General features: G+C 37.7%; 1 protein-coding gene across 4 annotated transcripts in view; it reads left to right on the top strand.

Annotated features, from left to right (window-relative positions):
* NCKAP1 (NCK associated protein 1) overlaps positions 1–24,372 on the top strand; it is a 69,583-nt gene that overhangs the window by 38,873 nt on the left and 6,338 nt on the right. For all 4 annotated transcript variants that reach the window (XM_063429803.1, XM_063429802.1, XM_063429801.1 and 1 more), the window contains 16 exons: positions 2,792–2,898; positions 4,350–4,482; positions 5,305–5,386; positions 7,318–7,376; positions 10,358–10,503; positions 11,789–11,921; positions 12,471–12,590; positions 12,733–12,872; positions 16,037–16,168; positions 17,037–17,255; positions 17,996–18,126; positions 18,614–18,711; positions 21,961–22,054; positions 22,482–22,564; positions 23,465–23,545; positions 24,100–24,193. In XM_063429803.1, coding sequence (XP_063285873.1) covers positions 2,792–2,898; positions 4,350–4,482; positions 5,305–5,386; positions 7,318–7,376; positions 10,358–10,503; positions 11,789–11,921; positions 12,471–12,590; positions 12,733–12,872; positions 16,037–16,168; positions 17,037–17,255; positions 17,996–18,126; positions 18,614–18,711; positions 21,961–22,054; positions 22,482–22,564; positions 23,465–23,545; positions 24,100–24,193 — 1,852 coding nt within the window. The remainder of the gene's footprint in view (positions 1–2,791; positions 2,899–4,349; positions 4,483–5,304; positions 5,387–7,317; positions 7,377–10,357; positions 10,504–11,788; positions 11,922–12,470; positions 12,591–12,732; positions 12,873–16,036; positions 16,169–17,036; positions 17,256–17,995; positions 18,127–18,613; positions 18,712–21,960; positions 22,055–22,481; positions 22,565–23,464; positions 23,546–24,099; positions 24,194–24,372) is intronic.

The raw sequence follows: 24,372 nt of genomic DNA, 5'->3' as shown, positions 1-24,372 counted from the left end.
GGGGGGGGCTGTGTGTGTCTGGGGGGGGGGCTGTGTGTGTCTGGGGGGGGGCTGTGTGTGTCTGGGGGGGGCTGTGTGTGTCTGGGGGGGGTGCTGTGTGTGTCTGGGGGGGGGCTGTGTGTGTCTGGGGGGGGTGCTGTGTGTGTCTGGGGGGGGTGCTGTGTGTGTCTGGGGGGGGGGGTGCTGTGTGTGTCTGGGGGGGGGTGCTGTGTGTGTCTGGGGGGGGGGTGCTGTGTGTGTCTGGGGGGGGGGTGCTGTGTGTGTCTGGGGGGGGGGGTGGCTGTGTGTGTCTGGGGGGGGGGGTGGCTGTGTGTGTCTGGGGGGGGGGGCTGTGTGTGTCTGGGGGGGGGGCTGTGTGTGTCTGGGGGGGGGGCTGTGTGTGTCTGGGGGGGCTGTTGGTGTGATTTTTTTTTATTTAAATATTTTAATTTAAATATATTAATAATTAATTATTTTTTTAATTTAAATATATTATTAATAATTAACAAAAAAAAAAAAGTTATATCCCCCCCCTCCCTTCTTACCTTTAGCATGGGAGGGGGGAGCCGTTCTGCCTGGGGGGGATCCTTTCTGCAGCTTCCTTCCCTGGTGGTCCAGTGGTGAGAGTGAACTCTAACCTGCCGGCTAGAGTTCACTCTCGCGAGATCTGAGCGTTGCCGCGGCAACGCTCAGACCTCGCGAGAGGACCCGGCGGAGCTGCTGGATTGAGCTCCGCCGGTCCTCTCTGCTGTCTCCCTCACACCCCACAGCCGACGGCCGCCTGTCAGTGTCTCTGGGCCGGTGAGGGAGATCTTTGATCTCCCCACCGGCCCATGGAGGCTCAGAGCAGGGCCGGCGCGCTGGCCCTGCTGGGGCTGGCAGGGGAGATCCTGTGATCTCCCCTGCCGGCCTCGGCCCCACGGCCATCGCGGCCCACCGGGCATTTGCCCGGTATGCCCGATGGCCAGTCCGGGCCTGGCTGCCACTCTTCTGGGAAGCTTTCTACAAAAATTGGGATTGTGTCTGTGGGAATTTGCGCATATTCAAGGGAAAATTGGCACATATCTGTGGACAGGCACTTATGTTGGATGAGAAGGTCTGCAATGCAGTCAGCATTCTAGTTTATCCCAAAGGTGTTAATTTGTGAGGTTGCAGTTAGTTCTGTGCAGGCCACTCAAGTTCTTCCACACCAAAATTGTCAGAAAATGTCTATATTGACCTCAGTTTGTGCACAGGGACACAGTTGTGCTGGTACAGAATAAGGTCTTCTTCAAACAGTTCCCACAGAGTTAGAAGCAGCCAAATGTCTCAAATATAATGCATTAAGGAGCCCAAACACCTGAACTAAATAATTAGTAGGGAGGTCCATATATGTTTGGCCATGCCATGTTCTTTTATTTTTGTTTTTATGTAGTTATTGCACAACAGCTACATTAGAGCTTGTTTACCCCTTTTTGTCCTGGGAAGTTAGCACACCGGCTATTAACATATGGGATTTCATTTACATGTCACACGAAATGTTGTATATTGGATACATGCATATTATGTGTTGCGAAAAAAAATCTTATTTTTTTTTTAATTAATTTTTTGCATTTTCAAGCATAAAGACTGCATAATGCAAAAAAAAAAATAAAGAACAGTGAACCAAGTTATGTGTGAAAAAGATAGCAAACATTTTGTCTAATCAATTATATATTGTATAAATATATTTTCCTTGTTCCCACAGTTATATATAAATAGAGTAGTAATGCATATTACTCTCTGTAGTCATCTGATGAACTGTATTCATAAATATATAAAAGCAAGATTATTTATCTATCTGTAATGGTATTTTATAAATATGTACTCTACCATGTGTGTAGATGGCCTGGACAAAATGTTTTGCATATATCCAAGTCTCCCACTTGATGATCTACCACTCCCACAATTATCTACCTCTAGTAAATCCTCATGTCATAGTGAATAGGTGTAGTATTTGTAATGCATTACTTCCATAAAATTTGGGAACGGCTATCTTTTAAATATGTTTATATTAATGTGGTGTTTGTAGAGAAAGTCTATGAATTTTTACTGCAGTGTTTTGGGTGTCCACAGCATAGCAAATTACAGTAGAAACACAGCCTATGCAAGAGTGTGTTCCCTGATGTGTAAAACTTTAATATGCAATATATAACCAAAAATTCCTAGTTAATTTGTTTTTACAAAGTTAAATGTATTTTTGTGGTGCAGTAGATTGTAGTGGAGACTCACTCACTTTTCTGTCCTAAATACAAACACTGCGCACACAAGGCAATACAAAAATTAAAACCTCAAGAATGTTGTTTTGTGATTATTAATCAAATCAATGATGTGATTAACAAGGCATATAAAGCTCGTTACTATGTACTACCTGGCTTTTATGTCTAAAACAATTGGATTCTTCTGGTGAAACATGGATGTTCAAATAATAGTCCTAATAGCACCACGCAGGCTTTGGAAATGGGGGCTCTTTGGATTCCTATTCTTCTACATAACGGATGCCATTTTTCAACAATCAAAGGCTTACCATTCATATAACTTCCACAAGGAAACATTTGTTAGTACATGATCTGTATAACTGGAAGCAGAATAAAGAGGCTTTAGGAAAAACTGAAAGTCGACATGGATTAATCTGCTACACCCCTAGTTAGAACACTTTTTCACCATAAAAACATATCAGTTGCCAGATAAAATAAAACTCTGTGCCAATGCCTGAGTGGTGTCCAATAATGAAGAATCTGCACACAGATGATGTGACTTTCAGCTGAAAAATAATCTCTACGTTTCTTTTTAGGCTCTTTTCGTGTTCATGGCATTATCGTTTGCCCGCGATGAAATTATTTGGTTGCTCCGTCACGCTGATAACATCCCAAAAAAGGTTGCGGATGATTTCATGGATAAGTATGTTAAACTTTCTTTCTCTGGGTGAAAATATGTAAAATGTTAATAAATTTAACTCCAAGCTGGAATTATAAAATTATCCTTAGTGGCAGTCTTAAGAGTCTAGCTGCTTTTTATCATGAATGAAGAGCCATGTTTATCAGATGAGTTTTCACATATTGGAAAGCATCTGGCCACATGACTGTATGTTGGGATTTGAGCTGCAAATGTTTAAATTTAGAAAGTTACTCAAAGCACCATGACCACTTCAGTGATTAAAGTCTGTAAGTGCAGCGCTTTGCTTTTGAACATTGCTCATGTGGAGGTAAACCCCTCTGCTGCCAGGTACACCTCTGGCAGTGTCATTGGACTGGAATAATGGTTCTTGGCTGGCTAATATCAATTCTGTGCATATTTCTATTTTCTAATTGAATAATTGGCTGAGAGGTCAGCTGATGTGCGCAGCCAGTAATGGCTGCAATAGCTATGTGTGTGTGTGTCTCATTGGAGCAGGGAGTACCTTTTGCGCCCAGCTGGGACCCAGATTACAATGCAAACTGTTGCAAAATGGTTTGCCCCCTTACCTGGAAACTGGACCACGATGCTCCTTGCATCATAACCACTACAGCAAGCTGTAGTGTTTATGATACTTGGAGTAACCCAATTAAAGGAACACTCCAAGCACCGTGTCCATTTCAGTACTCCATAACGTGCTAGGCTTGCTCGTTGGCTGATGGCTTTTGGACAGTGAGTTAAGCCCGATAGCACCAAGTATAGGCCAGACTGAGAACTTCTCTTATTGAGACTTTATTGTAAGCAGGACGCGACACCTGGTGGACACCATTTAAGAAGTTAACACTTCTTTTTAGTGTCTTATAGTTATGGTTATTTAAAAGGAACGTTTAATGACCAAAAGACTGTTATTTTGTAAAATGCAATGTGTATCTTTACAGTGAACTTGGCAAATGCATACATTAATATTTGTGATTTTAAATCTGTCCAGTTGTAATTGTATTAACAGACATGGAGTAATTTAGTGCTGCAGGCTCCTGTAGGATAATCAGATCATGGCACATTAAAAATATTATAACATGTAAACTGTAACTTTCTATTAATTAAATGTTGAATATGTTTGATTTGGTAGCGATCACCAAAAATATCCCCGGTCATTCTGTTGACATTGCTGTGACTTTGTAAAATGAGAGCTGTATAACATAATTGTAACAAGCCTTACTACTGCCCAGATTGATCCTTTCCTTATTTGTCTGTTAAACGTTTCTCCTAAGTCATCCAATAAAAGGGGAACAGAGACCATAGCATTTAGTGCAGTGATTATTACAAATGGCCAGACAGGGAAATATCTGAAACAAAGACTATCATGTTCAATGTATAAATAGCCTTTTATCAAATACTTTTCCCATTAGGATAACTTATCTCATATATTACTCTCTTGACTTCTTTTTTTTGTAAAGGCACATTGCAGAACTTATATTTTACATGGAAGAACTACGAGCACATGTACGAAAATACGGACCAGTGATGCAGAGATACTATGTACAGTATTTGTCTGGCTTTGATGCAGTAGTTCTGAATGAACTTGTTCAGGTAAATCTTGGATTCTAGATAAATACTCTGAAAACCTCATAGAAAACATTTATTTTAGTTGTTTAGAGGTTCCTTTATCCTATTGATTTGTTATCTCTGAGATTTAAAGATGTACAGCAGTTTCAGATTTATTTTGGGAAAAGAGCAACCTGTAGAACAAATTGATGAAGACCACACACCAAAATCGTAGGGCAGAAGCCTTAAAATGCTTTGGCAATATGTTACAAACACTCATCAAGAGATATATTGATATGTCTTGATGAGTCTGTCAGGGGTAGGAAACCTTTAGCTCTCCAAATGTTTTAAGACACCTTATGCTGGCTTATCCTTTAATTAGTCATTTATCCCAGTCTTTGAGTCCAATGTACTTTTATTTAACCATTTAGTGCCAGTGCCAAAATTGTAATTTCTGCAATTATCTTATGGTGCTTTTGGGATTGTGCTGCCATGTGTATGCCACTTTCTGCATTGTTTTTTTACAGTCTTGGAACCCAGTAATTTTTCTTTTTTTTTTTTTTTTTTCTTTCTTTCTTTCTTTCCAAAATTTGATGAAGTACACTAGAGGGAGCTCTAATATTGTGTTTAGGATAAAAATCAAACTCCTCCCAGCCTGAAAAAGTCTGTTACTGCAGATATAGAAGATAATTAGTGTATGGAATAAGCTGTCCTCTTGAGTTTGGGGACTTATTTAAGACGCTTTACAGATGTAAGCAATATATATAATGCATAGGTTCTAATTTTCTTGTTTTATAATTATAAATGACAGGGAAGATTGCATTTTCCTTGAGGAAATAGTCATTTTTCAATATTATGTCTTTCTAGAATCTCTCTGTCTGCCCAGAAGATGAGTCTATCATCATGTCCTCTTTTGTGAACACTATGACCTCTCTGAGCGTAAAACAGGGTGAGAAATTAACATATCAGTTTGCATTTTTCTGCCTTCAGTGTTAAACCATTTCTTCCTTACATTCAGTGGTGGAGAACCAATTGTAACCACGTCTTCTGGATCAGTATTATTAATTTGTGAAGCTCACCTCTGGTTCATCTTTGCTCTTTTCTTAATCAAAGTGCCTTGCATCTTGATAACTGTGTGAGAGTTTCAATTACTTTGTACCTGGACTGTATGCTCCACCAGTCTGGGCTTTAAGAGTAGTCCATGCGTCACAGCAGAGCTCAGAATTTTCACTCTTCTAAAATTAATTGGCATATTGGAAACACACCCTTGATAAGTGCTCAATACACCTCATTACCTTTGACGATCATCAGTACTATTTGAAAGCAGCATCTTTTTTACAGGGGCTATACTAAACTCCAAAGATAAGCACCAATATTTTATGTATGTTTGCTGTACAGACTGTAGAAACCTAGCCATCTAATGCCAATCAGCTCAAATGTCGGAAAAGTGCAAATGATACCCTTCCAATTCCCAGAGATCACCCAGTAGGAGCTGCTTCCACTGAAGATTAACCTTTAGCTCTGGATAGTAGAATGGAAGTTCATTTTTACCCTGCATCCCAGAAAAATATTGTCCATTTTGGTCATCATAAGAACGTCAAGGTTTCCATGAACAGGTCCCCAGCAGGATAGTATAGAGTTGATGGAAAGTGATGCAACCTATCCAATTTTCCTCCTCTGGCAATTGAATAGGCATCACATAAATCTCTCCATGACTTTGCTTTTAGTCCAGAGGGTTGTTTGCTCTGTTGGATCTTCCACCTGGCCTTTTCATACGTCTCCTCCATTCACAGACACTTTTAATCTATTGGTGACGTATGCCATCCTTATTATGACTTGGGATTGATTTTTGGGTATCTGATATGCTTTGAAGGCTTGATTCTTCAAGAGCTGAGCTTATCAATCCAAACGTTCTCACAATTGTCCTCAAACTTGAGGTAAAGTTTGTTCTGTGGGCCTGTCTCAATCTCTCTTGTTCTCTTTATATTCACATACAGTCTGACAAGGTCCCTGCAGAATGGCGTATACAAAATATCTACAGAGATATACTGAAAGAAAAAGCAAAATTCCCATAGTGTTACTGTAGATTGTATTATTAGTTCTAAATTTGCAGTCTATAGTTTAGCGCTATACTTTTTTCTTCTCAACTTTTTCTATCTCTGTAGATACTTTTGTGCCCCATTTCTTATTTCATACTGTTAAAGACCTAAAGGGAAGTTCTGAGAATATTAAGATTTTGCCATAATAATGGTGGAGTTTATTGCATTTTATATTTTTTAAAATAAATTTAATGTGATTTGGTTTTTATGTATATATATTATTTTTTTTAATTTGTGCCAACGTATAATTGTATTTAACAGTTGAAAACTTATAAATTTATCAGTTGTCTTTTGCTGTCACAATTACACCTGCAAGGAATAGGGTTTTGCAAGATTTATATTTGCTATCCCTTAACTCATGTATGATGGAGTTTGAGTGTTGAAGCAATGAAGGCTGGATCCTCCATTGGTTAAATGCCTGTGTTTTATTTTACAATGCATATATAAGACCCTTATCTAGAAGGCTTTACATAGATTAGTTATGTGTTGGCATACATTAAAGGGACACTAAAGCACCCAGACAACTTTGTTTTATTGAAGTGATCTGGGTGCAGTGTCCCTGTCTCCTTAACCCTGCCATTTTTAACCCTGCCATTTTTACATTGCGGGGTTAAAAGAACACTCCGGGCAGCATAACAACTTCATCAAAATGAAGTTACTGTGCCAGGAGGTCCTTGGAGCTAGCTTATTTTAAAGAGTTAAATCATTCTCGAACAGTTAAACCCTAAAGTCTGTGTCCCAGCGCCAAATCTTCATTTAAATGTCTGTGCTTTGTTTTCAGTGGAAGATGGTGAGGTTTTTGACTTCAGAGGAATGAGATTGGATTGGTTTCGGTTGCAGGTAATTTTTTCCTATTTAGGGATGGTTCTAAATATTGCTGTGATTGTCTTTAAAATGAGTTATATTCAGTTATGAATACACTTGCATTGTTCGTACTTTAGTGCATTGTACATGTGATATAATGACTGTATATTTAACCATTTCAGAATAAACCGCAAACCTTATTGTCATCACAATCTGGTCTTTAGAACTGTGCTTTTCAAAAACTGTGCCATTAAACAATTGAACACAAGATTGAACACAATACTTAAAATGTTGGAGTCGTGATGGGGTTTTCACAAGGTTCCCCTAGTGAACCTTTGAGACCTTGCTTCAAGCTTCCAAGTCTGTTACCAGTCACATTTTCCATAAACACATGTGGTGTTTCTATGGTTACAGCTGGAAGTCTTAAACTTTCTCATGTTTCGGAGTTCCTTCTGGTTTGCTTGGATAAGTGGTCCCAAGTACCTTAAAGGATCAGATTTTTGGTTCCGATGGTGCTCTTCGACTGTATGTTTACTCCACGTCCAGACCATTGTGCAGGCTCTAGTATGGGTCAAACCAGTGTTGTGGCCTGCAACTCCTGCTTGTAGTCTGAGTGTGGTGCTCAAGGTGGTGCAGTATGTCCATCTTTGAACTATGCATTAATCTGGTTTTCAGTTGTTGTTGTGGAAGGTGCCTCTGCCAGGAAGGCATTTCAGCTCCATTGCAATCCCCTCTACTGTTTTTTCCATGCAGTCCTGAATACTTATTATTGCTTTTTGCTAAAGTTGGTTTTCTCCACTAATGTGAATCAGGATATTGATGTCCTCTCATCTTGTCTTCCTTCTATGAATGAATAGGAAAGAGTGTTGAATTATCTGGATGTTACTAAATTCCTCGAGTACTATGTAAGGCCTTTAGGCCCTTTAGAAAGTGTTCTTCCTTGTTTGTAAATTTTTTTGGATCCGGTTTGGTTTAAAAGGCGTCAGTCATCATTTGTGTCTTTTGGCCTGAAGTCCATCATCCAGAAAGTGCATTTCTTGGCTATCAAACCTCCCCTGGACCGTTACCATTGCTTTTGTCAGTAAGGTGTTTGTGGTTGTTTGCTTAGTCACAGTCACTCCCAACCCAAGGTGTTGAGATGGCCACATGCTCAAATGTACCAAGTATAGCCAATGGTGAGTGAAAATTTAGTCCTGGGGAGTAGACATTCACCCCTGGAGTATTAGATGGGTTATCCAGTTTTGCAATGGCGAGTAATTTTTAAACTCTGGCTGGTAGCGAAGGACTTTACATTTTAAGCCCTCTGTATACAAGTATACAATCCCATATGTGATGGTCTATCACCATCCAGAGGGGGGAGTAAACAAAATGTACCCGACTGATTTTCTTCTGAATAGTGAATGCTTGCCCTTTATTGGCTGCTCGTGCCTTGTTTGTCCTTTAGATACCCTACTCAGCTTACTGTTTTTAACTGCTTTTGCTCCTCCTATACTTGACAATATGTAAAATTGGGAATACCTTTGGAGGGTCTAGAGGGGGGGGGGGGGGGGGGGAGGGAGTGTGCTGAAGTGTTGCATTATGGGTGTTCCTACCTCATCTGGTTCAGAGAGCCTTTATCCCAAATGCCACCACTCATGATGGGCTCTTACCATGAAATGCAATTGTCAGGTAAGATATTGATTCTATTTATTTATTTATATAGCGCAACACTTTGTTTTACAAGCAAGACTTTAGAAAGCCAGCCAGATATGGAATCGGAGATCTGTTGGCTGAAATCTGAATGTAAGAATTATACAAACATCTGTGCAACAGTAGCTGAATAGCACTTTGTCTGTTCGGACCTGAGAATGCTTTGATGAGTGCAGAATGGCTTCTGCTTGTATTATTTTTGGCTTCAAATCTACAAGGCTGCTCAACAAAATGCATTATAGTTTCAAGGCAAAAAAACACAAGCTGTCTTTTCTCAGCCTTCTTTCAAGGAGGGGAAAAAATAAACCTCAAGATATTTGGGTAGTTTGCCTTTGTTTTGAAATAATGGTAAAACCATGCTTCAAAAGATGTGCTGACAAACTCGAACATCCCACTAGCATTGAGTCATGGAAATCTGCACAGAGTATTTTAACAGATTCCTAACTGCTCAAAATGAAATACTTGGGCTCTTAAGCTTTGGAATTTTCATCAGAAGTTTCTGCCAAACGTCTTTTTAAGCTGTTTTTCTTTTAGGGTTTTTTTTATACCCCTTCTTTCTTGAGACTCTTTGCTTTATGTTTAGAACAATGGTACTTTAATCCTATGAGATTCAAATATCACGGCTGCTCTGTTGGTTACAGAAAGTCTTGAATAACGTTTTACTGTGGCAGCCCATTGCATTATAGGATTTTTTTAAGGCATTGATAAAAAGGGAGATTATGCTACAAATACAAATGTGGGTATGTGTATATGTGTGTGTAATATTACGATATCGATCTATAGCTATAAAGAGAGTATATTTGTATTGGCCACTCCAAACTCATCAGACAATGTCTTCATGGATCTTGCTTTGTGCACAATGGCACTGTCATGCTCAAATACGAAACGGACATTCCCAAACTGGGCCACAAAGTTGGAAGCACCCTATATATGTATATGTCTGTATATACTGTAGCATTAAGGTGACCATTCAGTGGAAACAAGGCCAGCCAAAACATTAAAAAACATGCCTAAACCATTATTTCTTCTCCACCAAAATGTACAGAAGACACTGTGCATTCAGGCCATATTCTCTTGGCATCTGCCACACCCAGGTTCTCTTACTAGACTGCCATATAGTAAAACAGTCATTACTCCAGAGAACACGTTTCCACTGCACTAGAGTGTGGTTGTGTCTTGTTTAAAGTCACTAAGCACTGAACTTTAGTGCAACCCATTGTACGTCCAATATTTGTCTATGGAACTTTTGTGACTATGTGCTGGATATATATTTATATTGTATTTGTTTTTGCAATGCTCATTGCTTTTTTTCTGTGTCATTGCTATAGGCCTATACCAGTGTTTCCAAAGCTTCACTGAGTCTAGCTGACCATAGGGAACTTGGGAAGATGATGAACACTATAATATTCCATACTAAAATGGTGGATTCCTTAGTGGAAATGCTAGTGGAAACGTCAGATCTCTCGATTTTCTGGTGAGCATTTCTACATCTGTATTTTATTGAAACACAATAGTTGAACATTTATTGGCTTTAACAACTTTATCACTCCCAACTACTTTGTCCACCCTCTTATCAGGACATTTATTGAATAGTGGCAGCTTTAAAGATTAACACCACAGTAAATATGACTGTAGAACCACACGGTAAACAGACTGTCCCTTTAAGTATAGAGGGCTTCAGTATACTGAATGGTTCCTATTGGAACATTTGAGGGTCTGGACAATTTCTCTAGGAAATGTATTGAAGTGTAGGTTTATGACCATTTGTAGATCCTGACACATTACTAAATGGTGACTAATTTATCCATCACCAATGTGGGTTGCTTGTCTTGCTGTTCAGAGAATTTGAGCATTACATAAAGATAAAATGCTCATATAAAGACTGTTGGAATTTCATCCAACTTGCAATGCGGTTAAGATATAAGAAATAATAGGGATAACTTGGTCTTATAGTACATCTTCAGCGTGACAATACTTGACAAAAGGTGGTGGTGCGCTGCCAAGTTTTGACATTCCCCACAGCCAATGAAATAAGGCATTATCTCACTATTTGCACGATAATATCTGTGGAGGCTGCAGTGGGATCCTCCATAGACTTCAGTGTTGTACTCTTTCATGTGCAAGAGTACAGCACTGGTGTGAGCTCCTGGCGCCAGATGCTGAAGATGACCCCACCTGCAGGGGGGACCGCATTAGGTAAGTATAACACACCTGCACTACTCTCCTAGGCCGCTGTACACTATCCAGGAATGTCACAATCTGGGATCTCTGCAAAAAATTATGAGAAGACCCCAGAAGGTAACAGATGCTCTAAAAATAGAGTATAAACATTAAAGGTCTTTGATCTAATAATGGAATTCCATCACTATTCACGGTAGTAAAACATAAATAGCCTCATTCATCTGAGTTAGGTGAAAACCACAACATATTCTGGCACTGAAAGGTTAAATGTGAGTGTTGTTCTGTTCATAGCACATGTTAACTTCTTTATTAAGGTTTGAAGATTTGAGGATTTTTTTTTTCTTTAGCAATGATAAATATAGCAAAAATCACAAAATTAAATCATAATATTTCTGCTACATAACTTCTGAGAGGCCACCGTATACTCATTTGTACATTATCTTAATTCTGTAAACTTTAGGCCAAAGGTAGTTTTCAATGAAGCTGGTGGTAATTTCCAAGTCTTAGTTCCCTCGATTTTGATTTCATCTCCCTCCACATAATGTACATCATGTGTATCATTGTTTTTCTTTCCATAGCTTTTACAGTCGAGCATTTGAGAAGATGTTTCAACAGTGTTTGGAGCTGCCTTCCCAGTCAAGATACTCAATCTCATTCCCACTAATTTGCACTCATTTTATGAGCTGCACTCATGAGCTTTGTCCCGAGGAGGTATGTTGTGTGAATGCATTCTCTATGTGGACATCTGGCGCAGTAGTGGGAGTCCATGCATCAAAGTTGCACCCACTTATGTGAATTTTTTTATATTATCACCGGGCTGTTACAAAAAGCATTTCTTCTCTATTTGAAGTATTAGAATGGCAATCAGAATTACATCTACCTGTATTAAACCGTTCTGTGCGTACTCACACGGGTCTGATCAAAGGGAATAGTTGGTCTTTCATGCATGCCCCTGGGAAAGTGCCTAAAAGTCCTAAAGACAGTTTGAGCTTGGAAACTCTGCATGTGAAATATGGACAATCTTGTATTAGAACATGGAAGGCTTTAATGTTGCTTTCTTAAAGTGTTTGTTTTTAACCCCTTAAGGACACGTGACATGTCAGGAATCCCTTTTATTCCAGAAATTTGGTCTTTAAGGGGTTAAATATCTCAAAGTGGTTTTGCTGCAAAACTATTGCAGATTAGGCAGAGATGCAAGGGTAAGATCTTTCCACCGTAACCACACTGAAAGCTGAAGTATGTGTTTATTTTTGTTCACAGCGACATCACATTGGAGATCGAAGTCTCTCGCTATGTAATATGTTTTTAGATGAAATGGCAAAACAAGCTCGAAATCTTATCACAGATATCTGCACGGAACAGTGTACACTTAGTGACCAGGTAATTCCAGATTTCTCTCATTTTTGAATTTATTTATTTTATTTTTTTCTGATAATTGTTCCTAAAATGGGATAAGAATGTGCAGGGCAAATCAGATGCCCTGCTAAACAAGGGCTGTCATGATATTTTTCTTCTCCTGCAGTTGTTGCCGAAGCACTGTGCCAAAACGATCAGTCAAGCTGTTAATAAAAAGTCAAAAAAGCAGACTGGAAAGAAGGGAGAACCTGAGCGGGAAAAGCCTGGAGTGGAGAGCATGAGAAAGAATAGGCTTGTGGTAACAAAGTAAGATTTCTGTTCCCATATTGTGTATGGATTAACGTTGTCCTAATGTTCTGTTCTATCAGTGGATACCTAGGTATGATACAAATCGAAATGTGTTTAAGCTTACTTTTAGAAACCTTTGTGATCTCAGCGAAACATTTTGTGCCATTTTCTAGTAAAGATTTGATGTTGTATGCCGTTTGCGTCTTCTATGAGATTTAGTTCTTGCTTGAAACCTTTGTTTTAATAACCCCTGGCTATCAAAGGGTTTAAACAAACAAACAAAAAAATCTTATTTACCACTTAGTCTCGGAGCCGGCTTCATCTCCACCTTCTCTGACGTCATCATGAGGGGTAACCAAATGCGCATACATTATGCCTAGGAAAGCATTGAAATAACTTTTTCCTCTGTGGATTTAGTAGACAATGGACATCCTCATGCAAAGCATGAGGACATCCAAAGTCGTTTCATGGAGTTAAACTTAGTGAAACTGCAGGAAGTGATTCTAGTGGCTGTCTGGTAGACAGACAACCACTAGAGGCAGTCTTAACCCTGCAGTGAATACATTCCAGTTTCTCTAAAACTGCAATGTTTTCAGCTGCAGGGTTATTGGGACAGGGACACTGCACCCAGATCACTAAAATGAGATTAAGTGGTTCGGTTGCCTATAGTGTCCCTTTAAATCTTTTGAAACTGATAAAGTAGTATTTTTTTTTTTTTTTCTTCATTTTCCATAGTTCTGTTTAATGTCTCTGGTTTATCTGCTGAATGCACTGAAATATATTTCAGTAACAAGCTAAAAGTCTAATTTTTCATGGTCCATCACAGACTACTATTTTTATGGTAGCAGTTAATAATGGCAGTACACTGCATCCCTTAGTGAGTGTTTGATGAATGCTGATGAAATAAAATCATTCATTGTGTCCAATATTAGACATTTATGCTTGAAGCCACACATAATAAATATATATTTTTTTTTTTTTAATGAAATTCTTTAGGAGACTAGGCATATCAAGTGACAATGCATACTTACAGGCTATGTACAAATAGCACTTGATGACATTTAACACGTTTTTTGGATTGAAAGCAAAAGGGGGCAACAAAGCCGTTTTAAAAAATATTTCTTAAAGGACACCTGACATGGCCATTGTAATTCAGCTTTACCTTTAAACACATCCCTAAATGTTGCACATTTATTAAAATTCATAGCAAATATATTTTGCAAAATTCAGCTGTTAAAGGGGCAATCCAACTACTGTAATTACTGCAACTCATTTTGGTATTTGTTTATGACACCGGTATTTGTTTTCCCCTAGTTTTTCTTTATCCAAGCATTTTCAAATACTTTGACCAAAAACGAGGTTCTCATGGCCCATAAAATACAGCCCCATATCTGTGCCTTAGGTAAATCAGAAGGGAATTTTAGTTAAACAGGGTGAAAAAAAATATTGGATGAAACATTGGTGTCACATGAAGTTTATTTCAAGAATTAAAAACATTGGCAAAAGAATAAATATACAAAATAAGTTTCTTATTTAAATGACCCTCTGTGCACTGCTTAGTGAGTCAGGAGCATATCTTTCTGGTCTATGGGAACTGATCTTATCCCATCTTTTCCTGTTCAGGGGATTATTAGAGGAAGAGTTTATCTCCAATCGTCACTCAGGAGGATTGGAATTGCTCAATAAACTGATAGCAGCCATTCCATGTTTTCTGTCAGTTTATACGTAGCCCTGCGGTTTAGTAGTCTGAAAAGCAGTGAACTGTCCATGAACGCATGCACAGTAAGGAGGTTATTGAAACTAGGTTTTACTATTGGATCAGATGGTTGTTCACTTAAGTGTGAAATGTTTGGAATTAATTTTTTTCCAAACTGAATTTCAAGGTTTAGGCCGAAAATCCAAGTTGGCTTTAAAGGAACACTATAGTCACCTAAACAACTTTAGCTTAATGAAGCAGTTTTAGTGTATAGATCATGCTTCTCAGGTTTCACTGCTCAATTCATTGCCATTTAGGAGTTAAATCACGTTGTTTCTGTTCATGCAGCCCTTGCCACACCTCCCCTGACTCTGACACTGATTAAACTTGTTTCACTTTCAATCAGATGTAATTTACCTTAAACAATTGTATCTTTCTCTGTAAATTGAACTTTAATCACATACAGGAGGCTCTTGCAGGGTCTAGCAAGCTATTAACATAGCAGGAGATAAGAACTTGCAATAAAGGAAGGATAAACTTTAGATGACTCTTTACAGGAAGTGCTTAGGAAGCTGTGCAAGTCACATGCAGGGAGGTGTGACTAGGGTTCATAAGGAAAATAATTTAGCTCCTAAATGGCAGAGAATTGAGCAGTGAGACTGCAGGGACATGATCTATACAGTAAAACTGCTTCATTAGGCTAACGTTGTTTTGGTGACTATAGTGTCCCTTTAATATATAACACACTTTAGTATATAACCTTAGTTGTATACGTCCTGCGTTTATAAGTTTGGGTCTGAATTCTGTAATCAAGTAATCCGGTTGTGAGGCTGATGACGCTTTTCATTCTGAATTCAAACTGCTATATTAAAGTGGATTTCAATGAATTTTGGACGTAGGCTTCAATGAAAGAAAAAAAAAAAAAAAAAATTCAAGGCACACCTATTTTAATTTTTTATTTTTTTCTATTCATATATACCTTCAGCAGCACCTAAATTTGACATGTTTATTTGAAGTCTTAGCCCTAAATTGATGTGTAGTTTGTATTTCAAGTGAAAATAGCATTTTTAATTTACAGCCTTGAAGTCTTATTCATGGCTTACTTTGCGGTGGCTTTAGGCACCCCAGTGTATCTCTTGTTGAACTATAATATAACATGACTTGACAATATCTGTTTAGCTGAATACATATATCAAGAAAAAAAAAAAAAGCTTGTGTTATGCATTTGAATTCCTGATCTCTGTTGCATGCGTTTCAAAAGTTGACACTTTGCTTGTCATATCTACCAGTTTTCCTGCAGCACAATTTAGCAGCAAAATCATTTCTTATTCATAAAAAAAGTCAGATTTTTAATTTTTTTTTTTCAAATTCAGCATTGTTTTGGCACAGCAACAATATAAAGGTATGGCAATTTTTTGATCAGATCCTGATTAAAGTATTTTGTTTTTTTTTTCTTGTCCTAAATGTTTTTATTTCTTTTCATTAGCTTGGATAAATTGCACACTGCACTTTCAGAGCTCTGTTTCTCAATCAACTATGCACCAAATATGGTGGTTTGGGAGCACACATTTACCCCGAGGGAGTATTTGACCTCGCACTTGGAAATCCGTTTTACCAAGTAAGTACCTCTCTGGAATGACAAGTATCACACATTGTTTTAGCTTTACGGTTTAAGTCGCTGAAGTAGAATAGCAGATCTGTCACCTAAGTAGAAGCCAGTGAGTGTAAAATTTATTTTTTAATGAAGTATCCTATGAACCTTATAAGTAAATCAAGGTTCTCAGTTCAGCAGCTTGTAAAATCTTTTTAGACTTGCCAGCTCCTTGCTGCTTTTCTACTCTTATGGCCTATATAAATCTTATTAAAGGGGAACCGTCACTTCACAGAATTTTTTTGTGGTTAAACATGTTCGTAAATTCGGAAAGATTTAAATTTAGAACTCCATACTGTATTAACATCTATCCTGGGACTGAGCACTCTTCTCATCCCTTTAAATATTAAAATAAATGCTGCCCTTTTGCACCGTTCAGTCAACACACAGGAGGGAAAGAAAGATTTTGTTTCTCCTCTTCCATTGCAGTATGTGGCAGGACTGAACAGGATTTTAATATAATTTGTTACGTTTTTAATATACAAATAAAGTTAATTGATTATCACACGGGGACAGTTTTAGCCTTGTGCAATGTGTATGAAAAGATTTATTCATATGACCTATGTATTTTATAATTTAGTATGAGTTACGATACCCAGAGACTACTGGTTCATAAGATGTTTTTTATACAAGATCCACATGAACATTTCTCTCCCGGGTGACTAAAATATTCGTGTTGGCTCAGGGCACCTTCAGTAAAATGTCTGCTACCCATTTATTTTTCAGCAAAACATTTCCATTCTTCTGTGCAGCTTTACATTCTTTTATAGAACTGGTAATTTTGATCTAATCTTGTTTTGTGTTATGCTTTAATAAAATCTTTCTTTGCTGACAGGTCCATTGTTGGCATGACCATGTACAATCAAGCCACACAAGAGATTGCAAAACCCTCAGAGCTATTAACGAGTGTAAGAGCCTACATGACTGTACTCCAGTCAATAGAAAACTATGTGCAGATTGACATTACGAGGGTTTTCAACAATGTTCTGCTTCAGCAAACTCAGCATTTGGACAGCCATGGAGAGCCAACAATCACCAGTTTATACACTAATTGGTGAGTACTTGCCGCGATAGCCTCTTAAACCATGTTAAATAAATGTAAATCCTACTTGATGATAGATTCCAGTGATTGTGGGAATAGTACCCAGATTTAATGACTACAAATGAGGGTTGCAGGCTGGTCATCTTTCCTTCCTTTTAAAGTTCAGTCCACAGGCTGTTGCCCACCATACACTATTTTTGGAAATATTAATGTGTGATTCTCAATGCGTGGTTAAATGCATATTTTCATTAAAATAATGAATTCAACTATTCTGCAGGTGAATAGCGGTGAATAGTCATGTCCTGTTGACTTTTTGGTTCACTCATTTTTTTATATTGAATGAACGTACTTATCCCTGCACATGCCTTCTCATATGAAGCTTTAAAGCGGCCTGTACAATTTACTTGAGTGCTGTATGCTCTCAACTTGCCATGTAATTACACACTATACAGGATCTGATGTCTCTGGGAGAGGAAAGGGCAGTGCTATAACTGCAGTGCTTCTATCAAATTCTTGCAGCAGTAATTAATAGTATCAAGGGTCACAATAAACAGGGGGCTTCCCTCGCTATGATCAGTGCAAGGAACATAAATGGTTATGATGTCTGGAGTGTTTAAGTCTTCCCTGACATTTATGCCGCCTTTCCAGTCAACGTGTTCTGTTTCTGCATTTCCTTTAATTTGCCCACTGTTGGTATGGTCTGCATTATGGTTGTGACTGACAAGATTTACGTGTTTTGGTTTTTCCTCTAGGTATTTGGAAACACTACTAAGGCAAGTTAGCAATGGCCATATAGCTTATTTCCCAGCAATGAAAGCCTTTGTTAACCTACCCACAGAGAACGAACTAACATTTAATGCTGAGGAATATTCTGACATATCTGGTAAGCACAATTTGAAAAATAAAAAAGCAAAACCTTTAATCATCAAAGCTATGCATCTTCTGTTCTGGTCTGCCCTGGAGAGTCTCTGAATTCTCTCTGCTTCTTCCTATGCTGTCAAATACTGGAACTTCTGTGGCTCCCTCCAATGCCGGCAAACCTCTTGATATCTATATAATTTTCCTTTTATTCAAATATCATGTCCCCCTACAATTGTACTCTGGCCTAACACTGTCTGTATGATCAATTTTACAACTTGTGCAAGTTTGTGTTATAGAAAATTCTATCAAAGTAATTGACCGAGTTAAATTGACACCTTGAGCAGAAATATATAGTTTAGACTGCTAAAAGCTGCTTTAATGTTATATCGAACTATGCACTATTGGATAATTTTTTTTATTTTATTCTTTTTTTTGTGATGTTTTGCATACCTGTTGTGTTTTAGCTGGTTCATTAAAATTAAAATTTGACTTTCTCTATTATCATGCAGAGATGAGAGCACTTTCAGAGCTCCTGGGACCATATGGCATGAAGTTTCTTAGTGAAAGTCTCATGTGGCATATTTCTTCCCAAGTGGCTGAACTAAAGGTAATATACACTCATTTCAAAAATGTCATATGTTGGCGATGTTTCCAAAGAGACTAAAGTGTGTCTATTTCTTATATAGCAAAGTGTGTATTATAGGACTTTGCCATCAAGACATTCAGGAATAACTATCAGTAGTTGAGGAATGTCTCCAGAAACCCATGCTGATGTTTTTCCCTGTGTATTTTATATTAAATGATTTATTTTCTGGAGTTATGGCTAGTATTTATAATTCTACATCTGTCCCTTAGTGATACTGTAGGCACCCAGACTACTTAAGCTAATTGAAGTAGTCTGAGTGATGTGAGCCTTTTGCACTTAGTGTTGCAATGTACAACATACCAGGTCCAGAGAACTGCAATTTTTCCTTTGCTGCTCTCAGTCTGCCCTCCGTGGCTGTCTACCAGACAGCCACTGGAGGCGCTTCCAGAATCCAAACGGCCTTTTGGTCTGTTATTTGACGCTGGACGTCCTCACGGATCTCCAGCGTCAGATTTTCCCCATAGGAAAGCATTGAATAATGCTTACCTATGGGGTGGTCTAATGCGCGCTGAATTCAGGTAAGGGGCTGAAGGGGGACCTATTACCCTATAATGCAAGGAAAACGTGTTTGTTTTTCTGGCACTACAGGATCCCTTTAATATATATTTATACTGTACCATGCATGTAACTATTTTTCAAAATGTATGGTGTTTACTTTTTTGTAGCTCATGCCTTTTGTTTACATTAACTTAATTTACCAGTCTAATAAACTGTAAACACATTTGCACATGAGATGCATTAAAAGGCATGATGTCTGTCATTGCTTGCATGTGATCCAGTCCAAATAAAATAAACAAAAACTGCTTATTGCTAACTTTTCATAAACTGAAAATGATGTGCAAATAAGTGTAAGTAAATATAAAATTAATTGGGAATAATTCCTGAGAAGTGACTGTGCAACTTTAAAAATAAAAATGAAAAAGAGACACAGGTAGAGAGACAGTGTCAGGTTGCTAACGATAAATGGGGGTTAACCCCTATAAAGTGTTAAATTAGAAAAGTAGAACCAAATACTCGTACCCCAAGTGTAAGGAGGAGAGGTGTCCAGTTGAATAGAACACTCTCTCTTCTCTATATGGAGCGAGTATATATGAAGCAACCCATATTAACAATATACGTAAATAATTTCTTAAAATATAACCTTTAATAAATCATTAAAACTCAGTATAAAAAATGTAGGTTAAGTAGAAAAAATATAAATAATAATCTAAAAAAGGCTGTAATCAACAGGCCATTGATATGTTACTGAAAAGGCTAAATAGCCTCAGTCTAGTTGCAGCCACGGTGGTTATAGGTTGAGGAAAAAATTATTATTGTTATAAATTGATCAAAACATAAACACAATCCTCATAACCCAAATTCGCCACCCTGGAGGTAAAAAACCAAAACCAAATACAAGTTTAAACCTCCTAGTGTGTGCTGCAAAAAATGTCACAGCAGCTAGGACACCTAAGCAATAGTCTGTAAATTGCGTTAACACATAGGGCTAGATAGTGACTAGGAGAAATCCTGGGGACGAGCCAAGTATTGGCGAAACGCGCGTCGGGACGCCTGATTATTTATTAATGTTTTATCGTAGCTAGAAATGGAGCTTGAAACTAGGGACCGACAGAAGTTTTTTTGATAATACTCTCCAGTATACTTTCTAGCAAAGGGACGCCTGTTCATAAATTATCGTAGTCTATTTATGGAGTTTGAAACTAGGGACCGACAGGATGTTTCTTTGAATTAACTCTCCAGTGTACTCTCGAACAATTGAATTGAACCAGATTGCAGTCTCTTTATCACCGGCAGCAGGGACACTTAGCTAACTAAACTCATCGTAAACTATCTAGGGACTTTGAAGTTTCGATCAGGATTTCTCCTAGTCACTATCTAGCCCTATGTGTTAACGCAATTTACAGACTATTGCTTAGGTGTCCTAGCTGCTGTGACATTTTTTGCAGCACACACTAGGAGGTTTAAACTTGTATTTGGTTTTGGTTTTTTACCTCCAGGGTGGCGAATTTGGGTTATGAGGATTGTGTTTATGTTTATGTTTTGATCAATTTATAACAATAATAATAATTTTTTCCTCAACCTATAACCACCGTGGCTGCAACTAGACTGAGGCTATTTAGCCTTTTCAGTAACATATCAATGGCCTGTTGATTACAGCCTTTTTTAGATTATTATTTATATTTTTTCTACTTAACCTACATTTTTGATACTGAGTTTTAATGATTTATTAAAGGTTATATTTTAAGAAATTATTTACGTATATTGTTAATATGGGTTGCTTCATATATACTCGCTCCATATAGAGAAGAGAGTGTTCTATTCAACTGGACACCTCTCCTCCTTACACTTGGGGTACGAGTATTTGGTTCTACTTTTCTAATTTAAAAATAAAAAAGTGCCATTTTCCCTATTTGTAATGCAAGGTTGAGAATTTTTCCATTCTTGTTTGAATTCAAGTAGTGCATGGCATTAAATGTTATTTAATGCCTGAAACAATCCCTCTGTTCTTTTATGGGAGCAGATTCTAAATGAAGGCTAGATATTAGTGCATTGTTATAGAAGAGCCTCAGCCAAGGTGCTGTCATTCTGGGTTTAATGAGACCATTACCCTGTCAATATTGTACCTAGTCCTCATTCCGCCTGTTGCAAGCCTTTAATTTACAGAGCTTGTCTTTCAGTTGAAGTGGAATAAATGCCCCCTTTTCACTTGTTTTTACATTCTGTTAAACTGCCAAGATGTGTTCTCTTTCTTATTCATTTGCCCTTATCTATTTTTGAAAAGCATCCATGAAGCACACTACATAAAATTACCTTCTCCAAAATGTTTTTTTTCTTTAAAAAGTTATTTATTATGTATAATTTGTGTTTTGTGCTTTTATATTTACTAGACTGTCACTTTCGGGTGTCAGGTGTGCCCAATATATTAAGTACCGGTAATAATGATCCACTATAGTTATACCAGAGTGCAGAACTCATGCATTAAATTATAATACATTTCTTCCACATTTGGGTTCATGGAGCACTGCAAAGTGAATGGAAAACTACAAATACTTATAATGCTGTTGAGTATTTATCATGAGGGGCAAGTAGGTTCTCCTGACTGCATAGACTGATATTACATAAAATTTGGAAGGGATACCGTTATAAACCTTCAGTCAGATGTATACAATACACGTTTTCTGTGGCATAATTGTATTTATTTCCTTTTAGAAACTGGTGGTGGAAAATGTTGAGGTTTTAACGCAAATGAGGACGAGTTTCGATAAACCAGAGCAGATGGCGGCACTTTTCAAAAGACTGTCGTGTAAGAGATTCTTTCTATTTGCAAACCTTTTATTCTGCATTGTCTACTTAAATAGCTGATGCTATGCAGCATCTCTGGCATTGTGGTAGATCTTCAATCTGCAGTACTGGAAACTTTTTATTTCTGCAAATATATTGCCCACTGGAGAGTGGTATTGCATTTGAGTTCCCTGAAAATGCCTGACATTGCTTTAGAGAGTGGAGTATTCTAGTGGCTTCACAGGAACTGAAATACCTTCTGTTTACACAGCCTGGGGATGGAAATTATCCTTTGCAGCTTATTCATTCTGTGTGCTCCATCCTTGATCTCCACCACCGTACCTCAGAAAAGAAAATTGATATGCATATGCACTCTTTTTGATACCCATATATGCACTTTTGTATTCCTATATGAATGCTGTTTTTTTATTTTTCTTCCTATTCTGCAGCTGTTGACAGCGTCTTAAAGCGGATGACTATAATTGGAGTTATTTTGTCATTTCGCTCGCTTGCACAAGAATCCCTAAGAGATGTAAGATATGTTGTACTTTATTTGGTGTATTAAATGTTTCAAGTAGGTTATTTTTTTTTTTTTTTTTTTATTTTTTTTTATTTGGGGGAGTGGGTGGTTGCATTTGAGTGGATATATCCATCAGTATTCACTCTGAGAAAATCTAGATTAACTTTTTGGGTTGTTTACCAATTGGATGTCTAGTTGTCCTACTTTATATAGTATTAATTTGCCATTATAATGGGATATTAGCCAGTATATACTGTATCTCATGATCTAAAAATAGTATGAAGATCTCCACCATTTGGCTATTGAAATCTGAGCTATACACTACGCAAATTGTCCATCAATAGTCCAAACGTCTTTGAGTGGTAATAATCCACAAAAGTAATTCAAGCAAAGGCTGTGTAATCTGTAAATATAAAATAATGTAGGGAGGAAACAATGTAAATCACATTACTGTGTAGTCAAATAGTGTTGGTCTATTTAAAGAACTAAAAAATAAGCTTAAATGTAAGCGGATGAAGGCTGCCCCCAAATTATTTATTAAAACTATTCAGTATGAGAATGATGATACTGTACTATGCCAATCAAATGCTTTTTATGAGCAGCATTTGATTGTCTCATTTGGTTATTCAGTGGGAGCTGCTATAGCAGCTGTCAGGAAGACAGCCACTAAAGCGGTTTACCCTGCAAAAGCCTAAAAATGTTGCTATATCTACAGGACTTCATTGAGATGAAGTGGTCTGAGTGTCTATTGTTGTCCTTTAACATGTTTTGCTCCCCATATGAACTGTTCCCTGGGTAACCTGCTAATTTTCTTATATCTGTATGAATTATTACTCAAATGTATAGTACAAAACATGTTTGACTTGATATAGTAAAAGCATTTCAATGAAACCATTTCCCCTTTCTTTATAGGTCTTATCTTACCACATTCCTTTTCTTGTAAGTTCTGTTGAAGACTTCAAAGATCACATTCCAAGGGAGACTGACATGAAGGTAATGAGTTGTATACAGACCAGCAATTTCATAATTCTTGTAGATCACTTTTAGACAAGTGCAGAGGAATTTTCAACATCCAACAACACCTTTAATAAAGTATCCATTACAAATGGTGGTCTGATACGCTCAGAATGTAATTTCAGTGACTCTGCATTCAAAGTTATTTTGGAACTAGTTTTTATGTAGTACGGAAGGTATTCATTCTATTGCGTGGTACGTGCACTCAAAATCCTACGGTCTCGCATCACCTGTGTGGTAGTTACACTTTCCAGGATTTCCTGTAGATTCCGAGGTGTAAGTGTATATCTGTCTATGTAAGAGTTAGGATGAAAGCAGTGCCATTACAAATTCCCTACTTTGGCGCTCAGTATTTTTATAATTATTATAATTTTCTGATTCTATCAAGGGATTTGTCTGTTCTCCAATCTGCACTATATGTATTCATTAAGGTAGTTGTGGCAGAGGTGATGGTTATTTTAATACTGAATGGATCTGGTAGTGGATCAAGAGAAAAAAAATACTTGTGTTGTCTTTCTCATTAATTCTATTAGGTTGCAATGAATGTGTATGAACTGTCATCTGCAGCTGGATTGCCATGTGAAATAGACCCTGCCTTAGTTGTGGCATTGTCATCTCAAAAATCAGGTATGTTTTGTTTTTTGTTTATGCCATTATGGTAAAATATAGTGCTGTAGAATTTTGAAGAAAATTATTTATTTTCACTGTTAAAGAATTCTACAAAATGTGTTTACAGATCTCAAGTCATTGTAGTTGCTTCAACACTTTATTTTTCAAGGGGATGTAACAAGTTTGGTAATATGGCA

Source organism: Pelobates fuscus, chromosome 8 (genome assembly GCF_036172605.1).
Source record: "Pelobates fuscus isolate aPelFus1 chromosome 8, aPelFus1.pri, whole genome shotgun sequence".
NCBI lineage: Eukaryota > Metazoa > Chordata > Amphibia > Anura > Pelobatidae > Pelobates > Pelobates fuscus.
Note: the sequence above shows the minus strand (reverse complement) of the source record. Positions and strands in the feature narration are given on the sequence as shown.